The sequence below is a fragment of the Sminthopsis crassicaudata genome, chromosome 2 (assembly GCF_048593235.1).
Source record: "Sminthopsis crassicaudata isolate SCR6 chromosome 2, ASM4859323v1, whole genome shotgun sequence".
Taxonomy (NCBI): domain Eukaryota; kingdom Metazoa; phylum Chordata; class Mammalia; order Dasyuromorphia; family Dasyuridae; genus Sminthopsis; species Sminthopsis crassicaudata.
Genome location: NC_133618.1, coordinates 36,167,360 through 36,193,426, shown reverse-complemented (window position 1 = coordinate 36,193,426; position 26,067 = coordinate 36,167,360). Strand labels below are relative to the sequence as shown.

Genomic DNA, 26,067 nt, shown 5'->3' with positions numbered 1-26,067 from the left:
CGAGGAAAGCCTGGGCCTGGAGGCCCCAAGAAGCCGGGAACCCAGCAAGAGAAGAATAAAAGCCTCTAAAGCAGGACTGGGAATAATTGGGGAGTGCGCTTGCGCAATAGTAGGCCGTTGACTACATTTCCCAGGATGTCAGACTGCAATGCGACCTGGAACCATCCACTGTTTCCCAGAACCATCCCGAAGTAATCTCTCTAAGCATGTCCTGCTTGTTCCAATTCGAATTGTCCCTCACCCCAGTGGCTTCTGGGCATCGTAGTTCTGGGCTCAATTTGCGCAGGCGCAGTGTAGAAGTGAGTGGGCGGGGCAGGGCTTTCCGCCCTTACTTCTTCGCCGAGCTCTGTGCAGGTGAGCTGGTGAGTGGGGTGAATGTGTGTGCGCGCACGTACGTGAGCGAGAGGATGAAAGCGAGCGTGTGAAAGTGAGTGCGGGCGAGTCCGGGCGGAGCCGGCCCGGGAGGGGGTTGGGCGTGGGGGAGGTGTGGGGGAGGGGCGTTAGGCGGGGCACTGAGTGTGTAAGCTGTTTGGGGGAGGGGAGGGGCAGGGGCTCTGCTAGGCCGGGGTCCTTGGCTGGGGGGAGGGGTGGGAGTGGGAGAGAACGTGACCGGCAGGGAATTTGGGGGGCCATATTGTCAGAGTGGAACCTGCAAAGTGGCCTGTGACCTTCCAGACCCGCACTTCTCGCCCCCTTCATTCTTTTTCCCTGATCCATCTTTCTCCCATCCCCCTGCCCCATCCTTTCCCCATCCCTTCTTCCCTATCCTTTCTTCCATTCACGTTTCTCCAGTCCCCCTTTTCCTCTGATCCCCCTTTACTTCTCTACCCTTTCATTCTTTTTCTTCCCCTTCTCTCATTCTTTCTTCTCCTCTTCTCCCCCTTCATCCCTTGTTTCATCTTCACCCTTTCCTCTTATCACTTTCCCCCTCTTCACCCCATCTCTTCTTCCTTCCTTCTCCCCCTTTCCCTCCCTTTTCTGGTGGCTCCTCCCTTCATTCCCTTCTCCCCCTTCACCCTCACTCTACTTCACTCCTTTTTTCCCAACTTCCCTTTTCTCCCTTCTCAGATTTGAATGCTGTTTTTGCTATCTAATCTATTTTTTACTTGTTATGGAATACCTGTGTGAGTTTAACAACCTGATCCCCATATAGTAAGCATCTGCCTGATACTGAGTTTTTGCCAGGGACACAGAGATGAAAAAGAATGTGCCCTGTCCTTGAGCTGAGGGACTTCATCCTCACTGAGAGACTCTACTAGACATGACCAGCTAATCTCCTCCTGCCTTGTCTCCCAATATTAGACATTTCTCTTTGTTAGGAAATTTTCCCGACTTCAAATTTAAATTTGCTCTTGGCATCTTTCATAAATTGCCCTTAATTCTGACTTCCCTTGACAAAGAGAACAAGCCTGTTTACATGGGACAGACTTTCAAATAATTGCAGATAGCTGTTATTCCCTTCTTTGTCTTCCAATCTCCAAACTGGAGGTATCCAAGTCTTTCAACTGATTGTCCTAGTTGACCTCCTTTGGACAATCTAATTTATCAACGTTCCTAAGCTCTGATGCCCAAACAGAATAAGTTCTTAGTATGGCAGATGAGGACAGAGTGTGAGGGAATTGTTCATCTGAAAGTTAAATCTCTTAATACAGCCCAAGAGTGTATGAATTTTCTTGGCTATGGTCTCATTGAACCAGCTCCCTACAAAGATTCCTAGCTCTTTTCAGTCTTGTTATTGTTCTCAGATAAATGGCTTTCTCTCCCCAATCTTGTCCATGTGAAGTTGATTTTTTTTCTAATCCAAATATAAATCTTTACATTTATTCTCACTGAATTTCATCATTTCATTCAGCCCAGTGTTCTAGCCTACAAATATATACAATGCAAAATAAATATATTGCATTTGTATCTAATGATACAGCCTTCCTAGTCACCTTTTCTAGCATTGTTTACACTTAACATTCATTTCCCCTGGGAAAGGTGGGAGAGTTGGAATACTCATTGCTCTCCATTGCCACTTCTAGTCTCTCCTACTTTATTCAGTAGCATCTTCTGCGAAGTTCATTCTATCTATAGTTATTACCCAATTCTGTTGGCAAACCTCCTCCAAGATGCTTTTCTGTATCTAACTTAGTCTTTTCTCCTCCTCAACTCTGCCCTCATACCAATGGACTTCACCAAAGCATATTGATATTTCTTCAATCCCATTTCTTCCCACCTCACCTTAGCCACACACAAAGATCATTCTCTTGATTTTGTCATAGCCTGCAAATACCTCCATGTTCATGAACTTTGATCAAATTGTGACTGTAGTCATTCAACCTTTCACTCTGCTCAGCAACTTCCAAACCTAGTCTTTCTCTTCATTGTGATCTCTGGCTTCTTGACCCCTTTTTCCTTTCCAAGCTATCACCCCTGCACTGCCTATACTCTCCATTTTTCACTGTCTTGACCCCTCTGTTCCCTTATACCATCATTGATTTTGCCTTGCCAAGCCTTAGACCTCCCTTTTCCATCATCCGCACTGCCTTCATCCTTACACATATGGCTGAATGAAGTATAAGAAAATCATGACAACATGCTGGCAGGGTCTCCTACAAATTTCTGTTGCATAATCTCACCTAGGCTACTATGCAGTCCTTATATTCCTTCCTAATTAAGTCACAGTCCCACTCATCACAACTACTCTTCCAGACCTCTTTATCCCACACCTCTCATGACTCTCCCGCTCCCTACAGCCTCAGCTGAGAACCTTGTTTCATATTTGACTGAAGAAAGTGAAGGCTGTGCCCCAGGAACTCCCTTTTATTCCCCTTTGCCTATCTCATATCACTGTCTCTTGCCACTTTCTTCTCCTCTTTCACATGAAGAGATGATCTTTTTCCTTGTAAGGCTAGCCCTTGTACATATTCTAAATGATCTCCAGCAGATTTTTCTCTCTACCTTCCTCACTCTCCTGGCTGCTTCCCTACTTCCTACAAACAGGCTTATGATACCCCTATAAAAAACAAAACAAAACAAAACAAAAAACTTCCAAACCCCAACTTTTACTTTATCTCTCCATTCCTTGCTAGTCACCACCACATAAGCAAAATAAGCACAGTACTTACAATCTATTAAGCACTTAATAAATTGGGGGTGGTCTCTGCTAGCTCTTGAGGAAGGGGTGGGAAATCAGGAAAAGCTACTTTGTAGAGGGCTGAAACTCTGAATCAGACAAGAGAGCACTTAAGGTTACCTATTTGATGTTAAATATATTAGTATATATTTAGATGATGGCTCTCCTCACCATTGGTGCTTGCTGAATGTTTGGTAGTGAGATAATCATAGGCAAGGATCGGAGGGTGGAGGGAGAGAGTCAGAAGCACTTGGCGGAAGGATGAGGAGGAGAGAGGCTGGTGACTCAGGACTCCAGAATCCAGGAGAGATCTTTGGTAAGCCTCACAGCTTGCCTGCTTCCTTCACTTCTCCTCCTGAGGACCAGAGACTTTGATTTATCCTGACTCTGGCTGACCCTAAAGCCCTCCAGGGAGCTAGCTCATATTTTACACTACCTGATGAGGTTTTTAAAGGAAACAAAGGAGGACTTGAGAAGAAAGGCCATCCTGGAGTAAAGATGTGGCAATGAAGTTTTATGTGATGAAATATACAGAAAGTTGGGGCCAAGTGGTAATAAACAAAAGAATGTATCTCTGATCTTAAAAGTAATTTATTGAGGAGAGGAGATACATTGTTAGTTTAGGGAAACCATTTTTGTTACTTTGTGAAAGAAGAATTGAGCAGGGAGGCTAACCAATAGAGATCATTGTAACAATCCAGGTGTGAAAAGTTGAGGGTCTGAAATGCAATAGTAGTTCTGTTAATAAGAGAGGAGTGAACACAAGAGGCATCCATTCTGACTTAGAGTCTGTAGATCATCTTATACTCTAAAAAATTAAGATGATGGTTACCCTTCTTCAGTTTGGGGATCTTCTCATGACCATCATTTTTCAGAGTTCATCAAGAGTAGTTCTCTCAGGTTTTTGGATACCTTGGGGAATCAGGGCCACTCATTAGTGTTGTTCATTCAATTCCAGTTTGAATGAGACCTATTTGTATAAGTTTTAAAATGAGAAAGTGGCTTAATAAGTATCTCCTCTCTATTTGAAATTTTACACTTGGCAGGATTGTGGATGGTGGGATCTTCCTGATGCTCCATTCATAGATGACATTGTATCATTGCCTTAAGTGCAAAAATATGGCAGTCTCTCAAAAGGATTTTGTAACCATGCATTAGAGATTGGCCTGGCCACCTAAATAGAAGAGACCAAGTAAATAGAGAATGTCTGTTGCTCATATAATAACATATATTTGGTGGACAAGCTATAAAGTTAAAAGTATGTGTGTGTACATGTACATACATAAATACATATATACTACTGTAATATATAATTGCATATATACATTACAATATGGAATATAGGACATGTATACTATATGTACACTCATGTTTGTATGTACATATGTATATATGTATACACACATATATGTAGAGAAAGAGAGGTGTATCAGCATTCTAATTGTTTTATAGCAGTAAGATATGGAGTATAACAATATCCGAAAAATTAAAAATGAACATCATATAGAGATCAATGGATAGGAACATGGTGATTATAAGAAGACTTTTGGAGAACAGGATTAAAAGGTATTATCAAAGAAAAGCATTCTGGGAGGAAAGGGACTAGTCACATGGCAATGGCAAAGGCAGGGGATGACAAGTAGGCAACCAAGAGTGCTGCTGGGAGAAATCAAGGAAGGCCTTAAACATATTATATAGACACCATTTGGCAAACTCATAGAAGGATATGGACAAAAATTACATGGGATGGCCCAGTATCAATGGGTTGGGGGAAGAATGAACATCAAAAGTAGTGGTATCACAGATGCATTTGGGTATTTCAAATTCAATATTTAGTAGCAAAAACCTCTCCAAATAAATAATGGAGTGGCAAACCATTAGGAAGGAGAACAGAAGAAACCCATGCATAAGCCTTATTTATCTAAATTATTAGATTTTTTAAAAAGCACACCATTTTCTTTCAGCTAGGATGAGAAGGATTCTGTAGTATCAAAGCTTATCCAGATGGGGTGGTAATATGGCAGCTCTGAAGGTAGAGTCCCAACTCTCCCTTTTTGTATAGAAAAAAAGTTCCATGTTAAGGATTTCTCTGCTTTGTTGGGGTTCCATTGTGGTGATTGCTTCCAGGTCTGTGCTTTCAGACTTTTTAGCAGAAAGAGAGCAAGGAAAGAATTTGATTCATCCCTGGACTGATTTTGGATTTATTCCTCATAGAAATAAAAATCTGTTCTTCATGGCTGTACCCGAATATACCTGTGAGCTCATCCACAGAACAAAAGTGCTAAAGTGCCTGATTTTCTGATTTAACTTTTAATTCTTATATGTAAATCTCTGGTCTATCTCTTAAGTATCCATCTAGTAGGAACAGCTAACAGGTTGACATTTACTCAGGACCTTTTGTTCCCTCTTTCATTTATTAGCATGTGGTATCTATGAGTTTAGCCCGAAGGCAGATCTAGAATAAGGATTTAGTTCTTTGGGGCCTTGAGATTTTTACTCATCAAAGGTCAGGTACTCTCTTATTATTTCTCTACTTTTCTTAGATTTCATGTTTAGATCTGTCCTTAGGAAATCATGTCTGTGCTTTTCCCCTCTGATTTTAGTAGATGTTTCCAATTCTGTGTTTCTTTTGACCTATCCCTTTCTAAGGATCATGGGAATCATACCCAAATAATATACCCAAACAAATCATACCCAAATAAATAAGTGGGCTTCAAGGCAAGACTTGGTCTCCCTCTTGATTTCTTTTTTGTACTTCAGCTCTGGCTTCTCAAGATTCTGCCTTTCCCCAAGAAAAGAAAATCAAGGAGGAGATGGAAATGACTTCTGATCTCTTACCACCCACATCCCAGGTAAGTTAGGCTTTCCTCTTTTTTGAAATACCATTCCTTTTCTCAAAGTGTGGATCTTTCTTTCCCTTGTCCTCTATTTTGTTTATAGTTGCATTCAGGAGTTTGATCATCAGTTTTCCTCCTCAGAAGACTGGTGCTTCTGACGTATGATAGAACGTCAGTTCATAGATTATTAGAGCTTGTCACAGTGTTAAAAATCACCCCTAATTTGATTACTGAAGAAATCAAAGCCTAAAGAAGGTGGTGTCTTACTCATCAGGGACCAAACCTTAACATTTCTACATGTGTTCCAATCTTATTGCTCTGGTCTTCTGTGGAATGTTGCCCACTTGCCTTATATTCCCTCTGACAGTTTATTTATTCATTCTTAGTACTAAAGTCTAAGGGGCCTGCTGCCCTTCTTTAAAGTTTTATTGACACAGCAAATATACTCACCAGAATTAATTTTAAAAATAACCGTATTGATAAATTTTGTTTTGATGCATCATAGATACCCATGAGTTACTCCCAGTTGAACCCCCTACAGTGTGTAGTTTTGGAAAAAAGGTAAGTGAAACAACATAAATGAGTATTTGTGACCTTGGTCCTTGCAGCCTTAGTCCTTTAGTGGTTAAAAAAGGGATATGTTATAAGCTATTACTAAAGCCATTCAGTATTTATAGATTTAAAATTATAAGATACCTAATGGATCATCTGGTCCAGTTGTCTTATTTTACAGATAAAGAAACAGGCCTAGAATGGTGAAGAAATTTGTTCAGGGTCCCCTAAGTAATAACTGGTATAGCCTAGGTCCTCCAACCCCCCCAAACCAACATTTTTTCCACTAATAAATGTTGTTCTTGGTCTTATTTGTTTGCCATTTAAATTTGTTTTCTTATACATGGTTGAAGGAATTGTATATAGTGTTCTTTTAATTTTGCCTTTTATACTGTTTCATATAAATCATATCGCATTTATCATTATTTACAGCAGAGTATTATATAGTCTTTGAAATGACAATTTGTTTTCACTTTTTTCCTATTGCAAATAATGTTGCTATATATTTATTTTTGTGCAGATATTTTCTTTTCAGCAGTAATCTCTTTCGGGTTACACCCATTAGTGGGACATAATAACTGAATCAGAGCACATGGAACAGTTTTGTAACTTTTCTTGCTTAATTACAAAGTATTTTTGGTTGCACCAATACATAACATTTTAAGCAGTTAATATATCTTTTTTTTTTTCTCACATTCCCACACATACTTGAACTTTTTTCCATTTTTTAGGAATTAATTTGGTGGTAAAGCTCAAATTTGTTTCAATTTGAATCTCTCAGATTACTAGCAATGTTAAGCTCGTGGTTGATAATTTGCATTTCATATTTTGAAAATTTTTCATATCTCTTTTTTTTAAATTTTATTTATAATTTTTTGACAGTATATATGCATGAGTAATTTTTTTTATAACATTATCCTTTGTATTCATTTCCCCAAATTATCCCCTCCCTCTCTCTATTCCCTCTCCTTGATGACAGGCAATCCCATACATTTTACATGTGTTACAATATAACCTAGATACAATTCATGTGTGTAAATACCATTTTCTTGTTGCACATTAAGTATTAGATTCTGAAGGTATAAGTAACCTGGGTAGATAGACAGTAGTGCTAACAGTTTACATTCACTTCCCAGTGTTCCTTCTCTGGGTGTAGTTGTTTCTGTCCATCATTGATCAACTGGAAGTGAGTTGGATCTTCTTTATGTTGAAGATATCCACTTCTATCAGAATACATCTTCATACAACATTGAAGTGTACAGCGCATATCTCTTTTCTAAAATTTTAAAGTGAGTCTTTATTTTTCTCCCTCATACTTCCTCCCCTCATGGGGAAAAAAAATGAAGAAGAGCAAAGTCCTTATAAAAATTATGGATGGTCATGTAAAGCAGATTTTCACATTGCTGTTATCTATCTATGTATGTATGATTCACTCTTCATCACTTTTCTGTTAGTTTGTAGCATACTTCATTAGCTATCTTGTAATCATGATTGGTCATTACATTGACCTCACACTGAATCTCTCATTTTTCTTTTTGAACTGAGTATGTGTGTATGAGAGAGAGAGAGAGAGAGAGAGAGAGAGAGAGAGAGAGAGAGAGAGAGAGATATGGACAGAGAGAGAGAGAGGGAGGGGAAAAGTAATATGTAGAAGCTTTCTGTTTGATAGAATTGAAATCTATTTTATCTTTTGTGATACTGCCTTTTTGGGATCTAATTATAAGCTTATTACCATGTCCTTTCACTCACTGGCTTCAAATAAATTAAAAGACGAACATTTTAGAATATGAATGTTCTGAAATTTTCATAGCAACCCTACTTTTTTAGTGAAGAACTGGAAACTAATTGGGTTTCCATCATTTGGGGAATAGCTAAATAATTTGTATTATACAGATGTATAAAAAAACACAAAACAAGTATAAGGGCTTCAGAAAAACACAAGACTTATATGAATTGATTCAGTGATGAAGGCAGAATTAGGAGGAAAAATATCCACAATGACTAAAACACTGAGAATAAAAAACAAAACAACAACAACAACAACAACAACAACAACAACAACAACAACAAAAACAACCTCAATAAATTAGCTGAGCTCTGTATGTAAGGATCAGTCTTAGTTCCAAAGCACAAAGAGTAAACCACATCTTATAGAGATAGAGAGATGAAGGACTGTGGTGGTTGAGAATGGTTCATACTTTGTCAGATTTGGTTGCTGCTTTGTTGTTTTGGGTTTTTTTTTTTTTTTTTTTTGGTGGGGGGGGATTGTTTATTTTTGTTATAAGAAGTTGAGAGGGAAGTAATGTCTATGGTATAAAAAAAATAAAAGGTATCAATAAAAACTTTTAGATGATCAACTTTCTATAGTTGTGGAAGAAACTTTCCTTATTTTTTACAGTTTAACTTGCATAGGATATGGCATAGCCAAAAGATGCTGATTTAAGCATGTATTATTTCAGTAGTTCATGAATAAAGAGTTCAACCTCAAGTACTTAGTTTTCTTAAATATTTCCTTCTAACTTTACTTATCTAGTATCTTTCATTGGTTATATTTTTTATTCAGGACCAAAAAGAGTTGATAACTACTGCTGTACAATGTAAATTAAAATTTGTTAATGCTTCCTTTCACCTTAACATTTCTAGATTTGGTTTTTATTTTTTCATTCTTTCTTAAGAAATCCTTGACCTTTTAATTCACAGAATGAATTTTATTATTCCATGAACTATCCCCTTGGTAATTTGAAATTAATGCATTACATTTTTAAATGAATTTGCGTAATCCTCTTTCTCTGCTTTATTGAACCTATCTTTGAAAATTGAATTCTCTTTATTTATTTATGACTTTTTAAAAACCAGATCTGTGGTTTCATTCTTATAGTGAACTCTTGATGAGGAAATGCTCTCTGCCAATGCAGACTGACAGCTTTTCTACCACTTACTACCTTAGAACATTGGCCGGGGTCCTTAGAATTAAGTCTACCTCCTCAGAGTCAAATTACCACAGTATGTTGGAGGGGGCACTTGAGCCCAGATTTTGTTGGCTCCAAGATCAACTTTCTATCTATTGATTAGTCTGCCTATACATGTACATACAGATATGCATGTTTGTATTATAGGCATATACACACATATGTATATAGCATTTTCATAGCAGATGTACACATTTGTGATGCACAGAAATATGTATTTGCATATACACATATATGCTGTGTATGTGTGTACATGTATTGCTTATGCTTGTATACATATACACACATGTATACATGTGTGCAAGCAGATTCTAGTAGAAATGAACCCTAAGACAAGAATGACAAAAAATTAAATAGGCCCAGAAATAAAGCGAGCTGCCTAATTAGGCCTTGTAAAAGTTAAAGCCTTGGGTTCTTATCCCAAAGATACAAAGGGATCCAAAACAGACAATCACATTTCTCACTTCTGGAGAATAATACCAGGTGGCAACTAAAAGGGGCAGATCTTGGCTGACCCTCTAAAACTGGCAAAGAATTAGACTAAGATCAATTCCAAAAGCCAGGAGAGATTTTACTTGTTAACAAAAGGAAATAGATATGGACTGCTCTGAGCACTGTTCCATTTATGTAAAATATAGATATATACTTTTATTCTCAGGAAATGTTGCTGCATCAACAAGGAAAATAACTGCGACATCCTTGAACACTTTTCTTCTTATATAATTTTTGCAACTGTTTTTGCTAAACTATAGCAAGTTGCTATTATTTATCTTTGTTCCATATACTTATTTTCCTCTCTTAGTATTCTTCCTTCCTTCCTCCCTCCCTCCCTCCCTTACCTTCCTTCCTTCCTTCCTTCCTTCCTTCCTTCCTTCCTTCCTTCCTTCCTTCCTTCCTTCCTTCCTTCCTTCCTTCCTTCCTTCCTTCCTTCCTTCCTTCCTTCCTTCCTTCCTTCCTTCCTTCCTTTCTTCCTTCCTTCCTTCCTTCCTTCCTTCCTTCCTTCCTTCCTTCCTCCCTTCCTCCCTCCCTTTGTTCCTTCCTTCTTTCCTTCCTTCCATAATTGGGGTTAAGTGATTTGCCCAGGGTCACACAGCCAGGAAGTGCTAAGTGTCTGAGATCAAATTTGAACTCAGGTCATCCTGACTTCAGAGCTGGTGCTCTATCCACTACGCCCCCTAGCTGCCCTCTTCTCAATATTTTCTATCAAAAACAACTGATGTATAATTTTGAAGAGAGATGACTTAAGAATAGTCAGATTCTCTGAAAACCCTAACCAAACAAAAAATGTAGCTGTAATATTTTATAGAACAAAAAAAAAAAACAAAAACTTGCTTACATCTGTTAGAACCAGAAGGTAAAGTGACATAAAAAAAGTAGAATCTTTCAGTCACCTGCTGGAAGAAATCCCCAATTCAAAACATTCAAGAATGTCATAATTACTGGGTAGAATTTCCAAAAGATATTGCAAAGAACCAGAAAGAGTCCAAGAACCAAAGAACCACAGTCAGTATCACATAAGAATATGCTGTAACTATAAGAAATAATAGAAAATATTGGGACATGGTATTCTAAAAAATAAAAAAAGATAATGAGCTATAGCCAGGAGTAATATAACCTGTAAAACTTGAACATAATCCTATAGGGGACATTTAATCTTTGGTAAACTAGAACTTTTTAAAGTAGTCCTTTTTTATTATTTTTTAGGTTATATATGTATAATAATTTTTTTACTTATTTCCTAGTGAAAGGTGGAAGCTATGTTGTTCTTACTGATGGCTTAGGTAACCTCACTATTATCATTGAAACCATGACTCATAAGCATTCAAAACACATAAGGCCACCTCTTCCTTTCTTCAAAGTGTCAGGACAAATTGCAAATTTCTCTCTTAGCAGATCCTTTAAACAATTAAGAACATTACAGGTGTGGTATTCCAAACTAGGGGACAAAACTGGAAATAACTCTGTCTTATTCAAAGAACTACCTTCTCTAAAGATTAATAATGGTATAGTCACATTAAAATTGGGTCTGGATGAAGTGTATACTTTAACAACTATCACTACAGGTCAGAAGGGTAGTTATCCTATTCCTCCGGAGTCACAACCATTTCCAAAAAGCTATAAAGATGATTTCAACATTCGTAATTCACCTTTTAGTGAAGCTCCAAATGTAATCCAAAATATATCAAACATGTTAAAAATATATGTTAAATCTAGTATATGTATACATATTTATATAATTATTGTGCTACACAAGAAAAATCAGATCAAAAAGAAAAAAATGAGAAAGAATACAAAATGCAAGCACACAACAACAAAACAATTGAAAATGCTATGTTGTGATCTACACTCAGTTTCCATCATTCTCTCTCTGGGTGTAGATGGCTCTCTTCACCACAAAATCATTGGAACTGGCCTCAATCATCTCATTGTTGAAAAGAACCCCATCTGATGTGCTAATTTCATGGAAGCACAGAATACTACAGATTCATTCACTCATCCATGCATGGCCATTCAAGGAAGTAGCTGACTAGTTTGTACAGGAAAAAAATAAATCATTAAGAATGATTACGGTCCAAAATATAATATTAAGTTTTATGAGCAGTCCTTTAAGACAGTACATCAATATGTGCGTCTTGGACATATACTTCTGACAATAATCTAAGACTGAAACTGAATAGGAAAGAATGAATTTTCTTGCTTTTTGAAAGTTACATAATATTTTCAGCAACCCCAATGTACTCTTACTTCAAAACCTTCTTTTTTAACACTAATATTGTCTCCTGGTGTTCACCCAAAAGCAAAGACCCATCTTTTTTATATGAATATGTCAGTGAATCTTTAAACCCAATTGTCTGCTGATAAGTACTTAGCAACTAAATTTCTGGAAAAAGAAATTTATGCACCACATACTTGTAGGTTTACTCCACAACATCTCTCACTTTCTTAAATCAAGCTCTGATTTGTAACTTTTGTCAGTTGCTCACATTGAAAGTTTATGAGAGCTGTTAAGAGTTGACTAGCATACCTTACATACCCTTCAACTCCTTCTCAAGGACGATTGATAGTTGAACATACTTAGGTCATCATATCTACATAGTGCTGGACCCAAAATTAGACCATGTTTCTTCACATATCATCTAACCCCCTATTTAGACCTTGCCATATATGCCTGCTCCACGTGGCAATGTATCACTTGTCCATCCCCTTCACTTTCCACCTTTCTCCTGAACACAGTAATCAATCAATAGTACTATTACTTGAAGAAAAGGCTTGTCACTTAACTTAACTCATGCCTGAGACTCTCTAGACCATAACCCCATTTCCCTAGCCTCTTCATCCTTCCCAATATATGTCATTTCCTCCAGTTAGAATGTAAGTTCCTTGGAGATGGGAATCCACTCCCTTTTTATATTCATGTTTACTCTTCTTTAAATACAATGACTGCAAAGTTATTATTTAACAGATGCTTTTTCTTTGATTTATTCAAAATAGATTTGGTGCTTAGGATTTTCAAAATCAAGTTCAAACATTTTGGAATGGCATATATATTTTGGTATTTTCTTATCTTTTTAGTGTCTTCCTATTCCTTTCCTAACTAGATTGTTCACTTACCCTTGTAAATGTCTCACACAGTCTTGCCTACTTGCTTTTGTTCATTTTATTACACTTTTTTAATACCACCCTTATTCCCATGTCTGCCTTCTGATATTATGACCATCCTTTATAGTTTTTATAGTTTAATGGTACAAATATTATCCCCATGTATAAATGGGAGAACATATGTAATACTGTTTATAATTTCAGTGTTTTTTGACATATTGGTTAGGTTTTTTCCTTTGTCTTTAAAAGAGATAATTCTTTGAGAGAGAACTGATGAAGAGACAAGGGATAAAAGATTTTTAAAAATATATAAATATATGTGTGTACTAGATACACTTTTATGTGTGTCTTTAAAATATATAACATTCCTTGATCAGTTTATCCTTCTTAAATATTGTATATTTGTACCTGGCATAAATATAGTAGTGATTTGGAAGAGAGCAGGGTTAGAAGATTTGTAGGTGGGAAGACGAGAGAATATATATATATATATATATATATATATATATATATATATATATATATATATATATATATACATACATATAAGTATATATATAGAAATTTAGCAAAGAGGCATGTAAAGGAGGAAAACCTTATGCCCAACTCAAAACAATGGATGGCAGGCCTCGAGGTCTTTCCTTAAAGAATAGTCTGAATTATGCATCACTTGCTAAAAATCACTTCTTGCCTAAATGCTCCCTTTCTGGTCCTTACAACTCATTAAAGTGGACTCTGCTATTCTAGTGGTGAAGCAGTGACAAATTCTTTTAGCATGAAGCCACTGTTAACAAGATCCTGAAAAAATGTTACAGACTTTCAAAGACAGGATGTTCTTCTCTTAAGCTAGAGAACTGCCAAACTTCTCAGATAAGATTTGGGGTACTTGAGGAGTTTCTTCTAGAGCTGTAGACAGTAATACAGTTATTCAGTCTTTTCCTTCCTCCAGCTCTTCAGATAACAAGGGATTCTGTTTTATCCAGCTAGCTCTTAGAAAAATCCAAGCTACTTATCACAGCAATCCAGATTCAAGGCCTGTATTTTCCCTGCTGTTTGTCCCCCTCAAACCAGAGAAAGCAGTAGAAGATAACAAATGCCCCTGAGAGGTTTTCTCTAGAAAGCAGTAAATCCAGAGAACTCTATTGATCAGCAAATTAAGCAGAGTTCAGCTCTTTTAAAGACTTCCAGCAGCTGCAGACACTAGCATACCCTCTCATCTGATTCAATCCCTGTCAGTTTACTGTATTCTTTCTTTTAGCAACTTTTCCCATCTCCTCATGTGCCTTCTGTCCCTAACTCCTGCTCTCATCTTCATCTGGTCATTTCTTACTCCTCCAATCTTCCTCCTCCCTCTAGTGTCCTAAATCAATGCTTCTAATACAACTTGTGAGCTGAAATCCCAAAGATCTACCTTTATGTCAAATATGACCCACCAGTCCTTTTATAGAATCTTCCCATTGGTTTGTAATGTCTCATTAGATAGAACCTTTTAAAATGAAAACAGTCTTACTCACATAAATTTATGTACCACAGTGCCTTCTCCCAGTGCTCTGTTATCAAACAGGACTTTTCAGTACATTTAGTTGAGTAGCTGTTCTCTTTCTGATCCCCAAAACAGGATCTCTTTCTCAGATTTTTCACTAAGATTCTGTATTTCTTCTTAAGGTGAATTCGCTACTTTTTCTTACATAAACATTCTTTTTATGTCTCCATGAGCAACCAAAATGTTCATATAGAGGAGCAGTGTTGTACATGAGTAAAGCATATAATATATAAGGGGCCAGTTTGGGAAATGATTTTTAAGGCTGACTTTGAATACTAAAGCAAAGTTTCCTATAGGATGCAGAGTTTGATAAAATTTAAAAAACAACGAAGTACACAAGTGAAGCAAGAATACTCCAAACCCTTGTGCTATGATATCTTCTCCATTCTGCCACCTTCACATCCTCCTTGTTTTCCCTTTTGAGAAGGGTCTCTAGATGAGCATAAACATGATTTGACATTTTAGGTATCGCTCACCTTCCAAGATGTGACTGTGGACTTCTCCCAGGAGGAATGGGACCGCTTGGAACCTGCCCAGAAAGACATGTACAGGGATGTGATGCTGGAGAACTATGAGAATTTTGTCTTCCTTGGTAAGGACAGTTTTCCTATAATGAGTCATCACCCATCTATGTCTTTGCCTTCTTATTTCCTAATAGTGGTGGGATGTCTGCAATGCTTCACTTTGTTTTGACTTTATATGCAGAAATATTATCATGAATACATGCAATATAATGTACTGAATTCATGTAATGTAACCGTGGAGGTTTCTATTAAATAATAATAATAAATAGCTAGCACTTACATGGTACTTTTAAAGTTCATAAAGCATTTGGCAGATATCTCATTTATCTTCATGATAACCTTGGGAGGTAGATGTTCTTATCCATTTTTTAGAGGAAGAAACTGAGGCAGAGAGAATTTCAGTGACTTACTCAGGGCCACATATCAGAAGCAATGGCAGTCTGCTTGTGCTTTGCCCAGCTTGTAATTTTGGAGCTGGTTTTTTGTTCCTAAGTGTAAGACTCCACTTATCCTTATTGAATTTCATCTTACTTTAGATTCAGTAGAGATGCCTGTTAAGATTCTTTTTTATCCCAGGTTATTAGCTTCCCCTCTCAGTTTGGTGTCATCTGCTGATTGAACATACCATAATACAGATACCTTTAAATGAACATGCTTTCTTTAAGACCAGATCATTCTCATTATCCATCCTTACTGCTTCCTGGGAGCACATCTTTGTCACATCCTCTGGGTCTTTTTAGCATACCCTAAAGGGAGAAGAGAGTAACACTGAATTCCTCAGCATTTTACCATTTCTCTCCCTACGAGCAGGGCTTCCAGTTTCCAAACCAGATGTGATCTCCCATCTAGAAAGAAGAGAAGCCCCGTGGATGACAGAAAGTGAAGTCCTAATCAGCACTTATCTAGGTGAGTGAAAACCAAGCAGATGGAATCATTTGAGAGTGTTTGTAAGGATATTTTCCCTTGATTCTCCCCAGCCTCTGGAGAAGAACTGTGGTTGTCAACCCTGGGTTCTCTCCTCTTTGACATCTGTCACTTTGCTAATAGCTCCCTATGTCCATATTCTCCAGTCTCCAGAAGAGATGTACTTATTTTTAATGTTAACACCTCTCCCTACACACCTTTCCTTTCATACCTTCTCTCCTAGCATGTTTAATCTCTCCCTCTTCAAAGTTTCCTTTCCTTCTATTTTCAGATATAACTATATTCAAGCTGTATTTAAAAATGACACACTCTTTCCTTTTTTTTTTTTTAACCTTCAACTCTACTCCCAACCTTCCATCTACACTGTTTCCATTTCCTCTGGTCTCTTTCTCTTATGAAAAGCTAAAATCTGTCTTCTTTTCAACTGTTCCATGACCATAATCTTTAAGGTTGCTATGGAGCTCCATGATAGTCATGCTAGTTTGCATCCATATAGAACTTTATAGCTTCCACTGTGCTTTTCCACCTTGTAAGGTGAATCATGCATCAACCTTCCCATTTTACAACAGAGAAAGCTGAGCCTCAAGGAGTTTCTCTTGTTCATGGTCACCCAGTTGGTTAGAATGATGATGGAGCTTCAGACTGAGGCTTTATTTAGCCCATGGCTTTTCCCAAAGGCTTTCTCTCACATCTTCATCTTGTTCCATCTCTGCCACATTTCACATCTTGATATTTCTTAGGGAGGTTTCAGACAGGATTCTCAGTCTGGTTTAGGTTGGACTTGGTGGCCTCTGAGATCCCTTCCCACTCTGGAGTTCTGTGAGGTTTTCACTGGACTCTGCCTTGGTCAGACCACAAGTGGAATATTGTGTTCAATATTTTAGGAAGGATATTGACAAAATGGAGCACAGTCAGAGGAAGAAAACCAGGAAATCACATTGCAAGGCAGTGTATTACAGCTTCTTAATGGGAACATTTTAGTATGCTCAAGAGAAGGCATAAGACCTACCTGGAAATATCTGGACTGGACCAGAAGGGGCAAATGAAGAGGAGTTCAGAGCAAAAATATCTTTAGGTGATGGTAAATAATGAGAGAGACAAGGATATAGCTGTTTCAGAAGAAAGGAGATTTATCTTGATCATTGTCTTTTGCTATAGAAGGATTCAATCTTATCTCACAGAGCAAAGAGACATCATTGTGCCCTGGTGACAGTGATCGTAAGATCTCAGGAGCAGGAGGAATGGCATTGATAACCTTATGATAGGCTGCCCTCTAGATCTGGTGTGCCCAGATTATATTATACTTTGTTCATTGTTCATTATGGGATTATCTGGAATCTATCCATACTTGGCATTTAGTAATCATCCTTCCTCAAAATCCCCTTCCATTGTCACATTCATGGTCACAATTCTTCTCCAGCTTTTCCTTTCTCCTTGTCAAACTAATGTTACCTATGTTATGGAATAGTCATCTATACAACTTCAGCCCCAGGCTTTGGAGCAGTGGGCAGAGTGATCACACCTTGGCTGCCCTGCTAAACTGCATCATTGAAGCACCCTGCATATATAGTATTTATCACCATCATTAAGAAGCAGAAATCTTGACTACAGATTGGAAGTTAGAAAGTCATGTATAAGCTTGATGAAAAGAAAACCTTCCTAACCATTAGCGCCTCCCCACATTGAAATGGGCTCTTTTTATATTTCCTTCCACTGAAGGTTTTTAGGCCAGACTAAAAGTTCACTTGCTGGAGTGTTGTGAAGGTGATTATTGGATTAGGTAGTCTCACTCTGAGATCCTGGATTCCTTGTTGCCTTCTGTGGCCATCCTAAAGCACTTCACCTGTGAGCATCTTAGTGATCTATCTTTCAACGACTTGGCCATCCATCCTTCCCAAGATCTCTCTGCTCTTAGAATTGTAGATTGAGTGTTGCCAGTGCCCATATTGACCAGCTCCCTCGTTTTGCCAATAAGGAAATGGTATCCAGAGAGATGAGATGATTTGCACACAATCCTACAAGGAGTAAGTGGCAGAGCCAGGATTCTCTCCCTTGTAGCACAATTGCTCCTTTATAAATGGAAGGCCAGTAAGAGAGAATGTTGGTGAAAAACAAGAGAGTGAATGACCAGTCCTTTTAGAAGACCCACAACAAGGTGTCAGAAAAAAAGATGAGCCAATAAGGAAATGGAGCAGGGTTATGAAGTGTATCTGAAGCCGTAGGAGGAGAGAGTCTCCAAAGGGAGGGAGAGTGGCTGATAGTGATCAAAACTGTGCAGAGACCTTGACAAATAAAGCTTGAGAAAAGGGCTGGGAATTTAGAAAAATTATGGTAGAAGCACAGGCCAGAAAAATCAAGAGAAGATGTTGGGGAGGGATTTATTTTAATTTAAAATTCAAGAGATCTGAGCATATTTGCAGGTCAGTGAATGAAAGAATTGGTGGCAAAATGAGAAATTGACATTGCTAGAGAGAAAACATTAATTGAAAACTTAGGGGAGAAATGGACAGGGAATGAAATCCATGATTAGCAGAGAGGAAAGCAAGAATGATCATGTTGAGAAAATTTGAGGAAAAGAATGGGGGCTCATGTTAGATGGTTTCATTTTTCTCATTGAATTAAGAGCCGACATCATCTGATATAAGTGTGGAGGTGGGGAAACGTAGAGTATTTGGAGGAAGAAGACATGGAATAGTCCTTGTGGAATTAGATATAAAGAAATGAAATGAGACTGTTGTGCAGAACATAAGAACTATAGCAGAGTTGAATGGAAGCAGGGCCTCAGCTAAGGTTATATACCTGAATTTGTATGTTTAGTTAACTCAGTTGTATTATTTTCTCCAGTGATATTCCATATCAACCCTAGAGCTGGAACACAGAAATCAGAGTAGATAGTTAACTAGGGTTAGATATAAGATGACAGTATACACCTGGAATCCCTCAATGTGATCACTCCCATAATGCAAAACTATACACCCCTCTCATAGACCATGTCAACAAAACCATTTCTGTCCTTAATTCTACCCCAAACTCTGTGTCTTTATCAAAATTTTGAGAACAGACTCTCTCCAGCAGGAGGTGAGTAACATGTTTCATCTTTAATTTTCAGGACTCATATATATGCATTTCATTGATCAGAATACTATAGTCTTTCCAAGTTGTTTTTCTTATAGTGGTGTTGTAAATTGTTCTAGTTCTGCTCACTCTGCTCTGCATGACTTCATAGAAGTCTTCCCGTTTTCTAAAAATTTTACTTGTTATAGATAACCATTCTCTTTGAGCCAAAGAACTGCAAAAATCATGAAACTAGCTATAACTGGGATATACAGACCAGCCTAATTATTCATTCACATAGATGCTATCTTCTTAGTGCTCAGAGCAACAGAACACAAGTTAATTCCTTTAAGCTAGATAGATATATCTAGCTAGCCAGCTTACTAGAATACCAAAGCAGGTACAAAAAGTTTTTCAACATTTCCTTTTCAAGCTATCGGTGTCAGAAAAGTTCCTACCTCAATTACTTTTTTCTCAGGCTTCTAAGTAGGGTTCATCTCAGTTTCCTATACCATATTCTTAAATATTTTGGTACCTTAAATGAGACCCTTCTGATTCTCAGTGATTCATCTATCCTTTAAAAAATCAACAGACTCTCTACATTTTCCCAGTGAAATGTATAGGTCACTTTAAATCACAATTCACTGTTCAAATGGTTATGTGACTTTTTAAAAGCATATTTATCATTTTCATTCATGAAACATCTTTAGTCATGAGATATCATAATCCCTTGCAACTATAATTTCTCCAGTGCAATCCATTATGTCTTTGGTATCCTTTAAGCTGTCTTTCTTTACATTCATTTTCCCCTAGTTTTAATGAATAAAAAATCTTTGTCTGACTCTTTGTAACATCAAATTTTCCCCACAGAAGTGAGGCATCATTCTCCATTGTTCATAAGGATATTTGTGCTTATAAATCATTTCTTTTCATAGTAGGTTTTTAAATTTTAATGAAGATTTTCTTCAAGCTTATCTTTATTTCTCAGAATTTATATTTCTCTTCTTTCTAAATATTGACACATTTTTTCAATAATTCCCAATATTTGTACTCTGATGAAATCTATAAAGTTTCTCTGTACCCTAGAATGTAATTCATTAAGTTATGGTGACTAAGTACTTTTTAACTCTCACCTTCCTTTTGCTGTCTCTCACTTCCCTCAATGTTCCACTTTTTCCACACTAATAATTCATTTTGAATGAGAAAGGGAAGTCTAGAACTTAGTATAAAAGCACTTTTTTTTTTCCCTAGCAAAGGCAGCAGTGAAGATTGATATTTTTTCCATTTCTTACAGATTCTCTTATTCAGAAGACAGGATATGAAATCGAGGAATCAGTTCCAAAGCAATATATTTCTATGGGAGAATCATCCAATGAGTTACTCACAAAGGAGGGTCCTTGGAATTCCAGTTTGGGAGAAGGTTGGGATCATGATGTCAGGTTAGAGAGACAAATGGGAAACCAAGAGAGACAGACAAGGCAGGCGCCTGTCACTCACAATTACAATATATTTGGGAGAAAGCTCATTCTAGGGTCTTTCCTCATTCCACAACTGAGTTTTCCTAGAGGAGAAAGTCTCAATAAGTATGATACACTTGGAGAGAGTTTCAAACAATTTTCAGATCTAATTAAATATAATAGAATTGAATTAGGAAAGAAACTTTGTAAATATAGTAAGTATAGGAAACCCTTCAATTATCAGTCAAACCTACTTCATTACTATAGAACACATACTAGAGGAAGACCTCTGAAATGTAATGAATGTGGCAGAATTTTTCATAGCATCTTAAATCTCACCATACATCAGAGAAGTCATGCTGGAGGGAAACTCTTTGTATGTGATGAATGTGGAAAAGCCTTTAGCCAGAAAGAAAACCTTGATACACATAAGATATTCCATACTGAAGAAAAACTCTTTCCATGTAATGCATGTGAGAAAGCCTTCAGTAACAATTCACGCCTTATTGTGCATCAAAGAATTCATACTGGTGAGAAACCCTATATATGTAATGAATGTGGAAAAGCCTTCAGCCAGAAAGGAAACCTTAAAACACATAAAAGAATTCATACAGGGGAGAAACCTTTTGAATGTAATGAATGTGGAAAAGTCTTCAGCAGTAATAGACACCTAACTCGACATCAACGCATTCATTCTCAAGAGAAACCATATGTATTGAATACATATGGTAAAGCCTTCAACAGCACCAATTACCTTACTAAACGTAGAGTAATTAACAATAATAATAATACTGGAGAGAAACCTTTTAAATGTTATGAATGTGGAAAAGGCTTCAGGTACAGTTCTTCTCTTATGCAGCATCAGAGAATTCATACTGGTGAGAAACCCTTTATTTGTAATGAATGTGGAAAAGCCTTCAACCAGAAGGGAATCCTTAATACTCATAAAATAACTCATACTGGAGAGAAACGTTTTCAATGTAATGCATGTGGAAGAGCCTTCAGACACCGTTCATCCCTTATGCGACATCAGAGAATTCATACTGGAGAGAAACCCTATAAATGTAATCAATGTGATAAAGCCTTTAGCCAGAAGGGAGGCCTTAATGCACATAAGATTGCCCATACTGGAGAGAAACACTTTGAATGTAGTGAATGTGGAAAAGGCTTCCGATATTGCTCATTCCTGGTGCAACATCAGAGAATTCATACTGGTGAGAAGCCCTATATATGCAATGATTGTGGAAAAGCCTTTGGCCGGAAGGGAAGCCTTAATACGCATAAGAGAATTCACACTGGCGAAACTCCTTTTGGATGTAATGAATGTGAGAAAGCCTTCACCAATAACCAGAGCTTAGCTCGACATCAAATATTCTCTCATATTCGAGAGAAACCCTTTCATTGTAATGAATGTCAGAAGTCTTTCAGCCAGAGAGGAGATCTTAATAAACATAAGAGAATTCATACTGGAGAGAAACCTTTTCAGTGTGAAGAGTGTGGGAAAGCTTTTACCCGTAGTGAAAATCTCAAAGGACATAAGAAAATTCATACTGAAGAGAAGCCATTTCAGTGTGATGAATGTGAGAAAGCTTTCAAATGGAGTGGAAACCTTAAAGAACATAAAAAAACTCATGCTGGGATGAAGCTCTTTGAATGGAATGAAAGAGGAAATGTTTATAGTCCAAACTTTGTTGCATATGATAAAATTCATAATAGAGAGAACCCCTTTGAATATAAGTAAATGTGAGAAAACTTTCAGAAATAGCTCATTGCTTTAAAAAAATGAAAATTTCTACTGTAGACCATTTCAATATAAGGAAATTAGGAAAGCTTTCACAGAAAAACAAAACAGAATGTTCACAATTAAATGTGATGAATTTCAATTTGAGTAGAAAACTGAAGGACATAAGTGGACTCATTCATCATTATAACCAGGATTTGTGATTCCGGCCGTGTGAGAACTTCATCGACCAATGTGGATCACAACCTATAACATTGTCTTATTTCCTGATACTAAGAAATATTAAGTGACTTGCCCAGATAGCATCAGGCTAGGGCTCCTTGATTCTTAAGTTTTACGCTCTATCCAATATACCAACTAATAACCTCTCAAGGATATTCATACTGAAGAAAAATTCTTTGAATGTAATAAATTTCATAAGGTCCTTAGCAATAGTGTAACCTGTGTTAGTCATCTAAAAATTCATACTGAAGAGAAACCCTTTCAGTGAAATAAATGTAGGAATGCTTTCACCTAGAGTAGAAATCTGAAGCACCAAAAGTTGATTCATACTGGAGAGATTCTTTGAATGTAATGAATGTTATACATCTTTCAGGCTGATATAAAAGCTTTGATACATATAAGAAAATTCATATTGGCTAGAAATCTTTTGATTATAATGTATTTGAGAAAGCTTTAATCTAGAAAATCTTGTAGAACATTAAATAATGCATACTGGTGAGGATGTTCGTAAATGTAATGAATGTGGAAATACCCTCAGAATGAGCTCATCCCTTATGAAGCATAACAATCCTGGTAAAAATCCTTTGGAGTCCATTCCTCATTAGAATTTTCATACTGGAGATTAACCATGCATATTGATTGAAAGAATGCTTCATAAAGTATTATCATCTGTTAAATATTGGAGAGTTAAGATGTCAAGTTTTATCATCAATTAAATTGTTGCATTCAGAGGAAAAAGTAACCCCCTCCTTTATTTCCCTTTCTTTTGTTACATTAACTACCAATCAGGTGGCAGTTCAATTGCAAAAAAACGAAAAATTGGAAGTGCTGCCATTAAAACGTCTGATTTTTTTAAAAAGTAGTTTTAGTAAACACACCAAATATTAATTAGCAAAATAGTTAAGCTTTTATAACTTTTTCAAGCCAAAGACTAAAAGAGGGTAAAGACCCTAGGATGATTTCCCCCACTTCCAGGGATGTTTAATATGGAAACTACTTAATCTTACTTGGATCAGATTTACATATATTCTACTTCTCAGCCTAGCAACATAAAAAGGAAGGAACTTTTAAAAATTACCTGTTCAAATACTATTTTGGTACTTAAGGATGAGAAGTAGAAAAAGAAACAAAAGGACTTAAAAAAAAACAAAAACAAAAACAAACAAACAAACAAAAAACTTTTGCTTCCTGATCTCAGGGGAAAATGTAACAAAGAACTCCAGATTACTCTGAGGAGGAGATCTGGGTCTGATCGTAGTGTGGAAGGTCACTGATTCTGGTTGAATGTCCATGGAGGCCCTGGCTCATTGTTTCCTCAACACTTTTAAAGACATCAGTTTAAGGAAATCTATATCTTATCAAGATCCTAAAGGACAAGACAGTCAGCATCCCAGTAGTGATGCAGCCCACAGTCACAGTAGACTTCATGTTGTACAAGAAAGGCAACAAGATATACTAAACAGAGTGCTGGATTTGTAGTAAAAAGGCCTATGTCCAAATCCTACCTCAAACTCTAGTTGTGTGATCCTGAGCCAATCACAGAACCTCTCTGGGTCTCAATTTTCTCATGTTTAAAATGGGGTTGTGGTCAAAACTTTTTTAAATTGAATGTTAAAAATTTCTTTTTACATGTCATTGGGTAGGGAATAAAATATTATTTAAAACTAAAATGAGATAATTGGACCTCTAAGGTCCTTTCCAGCTTTTAAATCTAGAATTTATGGTAAATCTATTGTATTGGGTTAGAGTTAACTGGAATTGACCCTTGGTAGGAATGGTATTAAAGGACCCAATTATCCCTTCCTACTCAAAGGTTCAGAATTTTTACTCTGTAGCTGTCACCCTAAAGAGTATGTGTTGAATTCCTCAGCCTCATTTTGAGTTTCCAACTTCACTGGAAACAAAAGCCTCCCCAGACTGGTCAAGGTCTCCAAAATCCAAAAGGTTCCATAAATAGGGTAGAGATCGATAGCTAGGAGAGTTTCTACAAAAGTAGCAAGAGTGAGAGATTTTGCATCTGCCTAACTCCCATTCTAACTCTCATTTCAAATAGACCTCAAACAGCAATTTCACTTACCACAAGAATAGTGGAAAAGAAGTATTTTCCCCCAAGGTAAAGGCTTCTAAAATGAAATCAGAAGATTGATAGACCCACTTCTCCTTGATGTACCCAGAACCTCTTGTCCTCAGGGTGATGGTCTCATTAGGCTTGAATTTCCAGTGCTACATGGGGTAGCATCTGTTTTGTGTCCAATAAGTTCTCTCAGAACTCATCCAGCCTCAGTGGCTTGTGTTACTGATGGTGAACAGACTCAGAATTACAAAGCCAATCAAAAAGGAAGGGATTTGTGTGGTAAGTAAAAGAGGTGTGTTATGTGGTTGGCTGTAGTCATCTCTGTAGCAGTATCTTCAAGACAGATTCCTGGATTCTATCCCCATAACTTAACTCAAGTTGGTTATTGCAGTTGCTCAAAGAGCAAAATAAAGTAATGGGTCCCAATAAAAATATATTTGGAAAAGATGAAATGGTTTGGTAAACAAAGAGTGCTAGATAAGAAAGGTTGAGTATAAGGTCAGTCTTCAGGCAGATAAACATTCAGTACATTGAAAAGAGGGAAAAGAAGCAAACAATCTAAAAAATAATAGAACCACACATATAAATATTATACAATGAATAATTGACAGTTTTATCTGTCCGTGGTCAAGTAGGAAAAGATCATTAGGAGAAAGGGACATATGGGTAGGAGGAGAACAAGGAGAGAGTAGCACCATCACAAAACCCTAGAGGGAGATCGACAGTGACCAAAACTGCAGAAAATATCAAGAAGAATGAGGGCTGGGAAAAGGCCATTGGATTAACAATTAAGAGATCATTAGTAACTTTAGAGAGCAGTTTGAAGTATCTGAAGAGGGTTATAGAGCTTCTGCCATTCCAAAAAGCTGGCTTCATGAAGCAAATTTGTGGGAGTCAGGTTTTGCAAAGGGATGTTTTTCAGAAAAGCAAAATAGCCCAAAGTGAAATGGAGAACAGACTGACTGATAATGACAATAGCACCAATAGACTAATTAGACTAAAATAGAAACAAAATTTTTGCTAGGAGAATTGATTATAAAGCCTGTAAGTGGAAGATAACCATCAGGATAATCTAGAATAAGAAAGGAATAATGTGGCTCACACATTCAGAATACCCAGAAGGTTTATAGTACAGAACTGTAGTTTCATCCAACTGGGAAAGGGAAGAAGAAAAAAAAACAAAACTAATAAAATCAAATTCATAAACTTGAGACAGGTCATTGGGAAAAGGAGGAGATGAGTGAGTTTGTAGGAGGAACCTAGTCAACCATCAAACAAAATAATCAGGACGACTAAGAAGAGAAGGTTTTCGAAAATAAAGTTCTCCCCTCTTCCATCAACCTGGATTAAATATAGGAAAATTCAAACAGCAATTGTAGCATTAAATGTGAATGGCTTAAATTCTCCCCCCCAAAAAAAAATGGCAGAATGGATATGAACAAACCTATCAAT

General features: G+C 37.1%; 1 protein-coding gene across 3 annotated transcripts; it reads left to right on the top strand.

Moving 5' to 3' along the window:
- The first annotated feature begins 191 nt into the window (after positions 1-191).
- LOC141554149 (uncharacterized) lies at positions 192-25,152 on the top strand. Of its 3 annotated transcripts, none has more exons than XM_074285744.1 (5): positions 192-354; positions 5,879-5,970; positions 15,085-15,211; positions 15,954-16,049; positions 20,416-25,152. In XM_074285744.1, exons 1-5 carry the CDS (start codon positions 207-209, stop codon positions 22,317-22,319), a joined length of 2,367 nt encoding a protein of 788 aa, XP_074141845.1. In that variant the 5' UTR covers positions 192-206; the 3' UTR covers positions 22,320-25,152. The 3 variants fall into 3 exon arrangements, with proteins under 3 accessions (XP_074141845.1, XP_074141847.1, XP_074141846.1); XM_074285746.1 differs by having other exon boundaries at positions 293-362; XM_074285745.1 differs by having other exon boundaries at positions 328-427.
- The last annotated feature ends 915 nt before the right edge of the window (positions 25,153-26,067 follow it).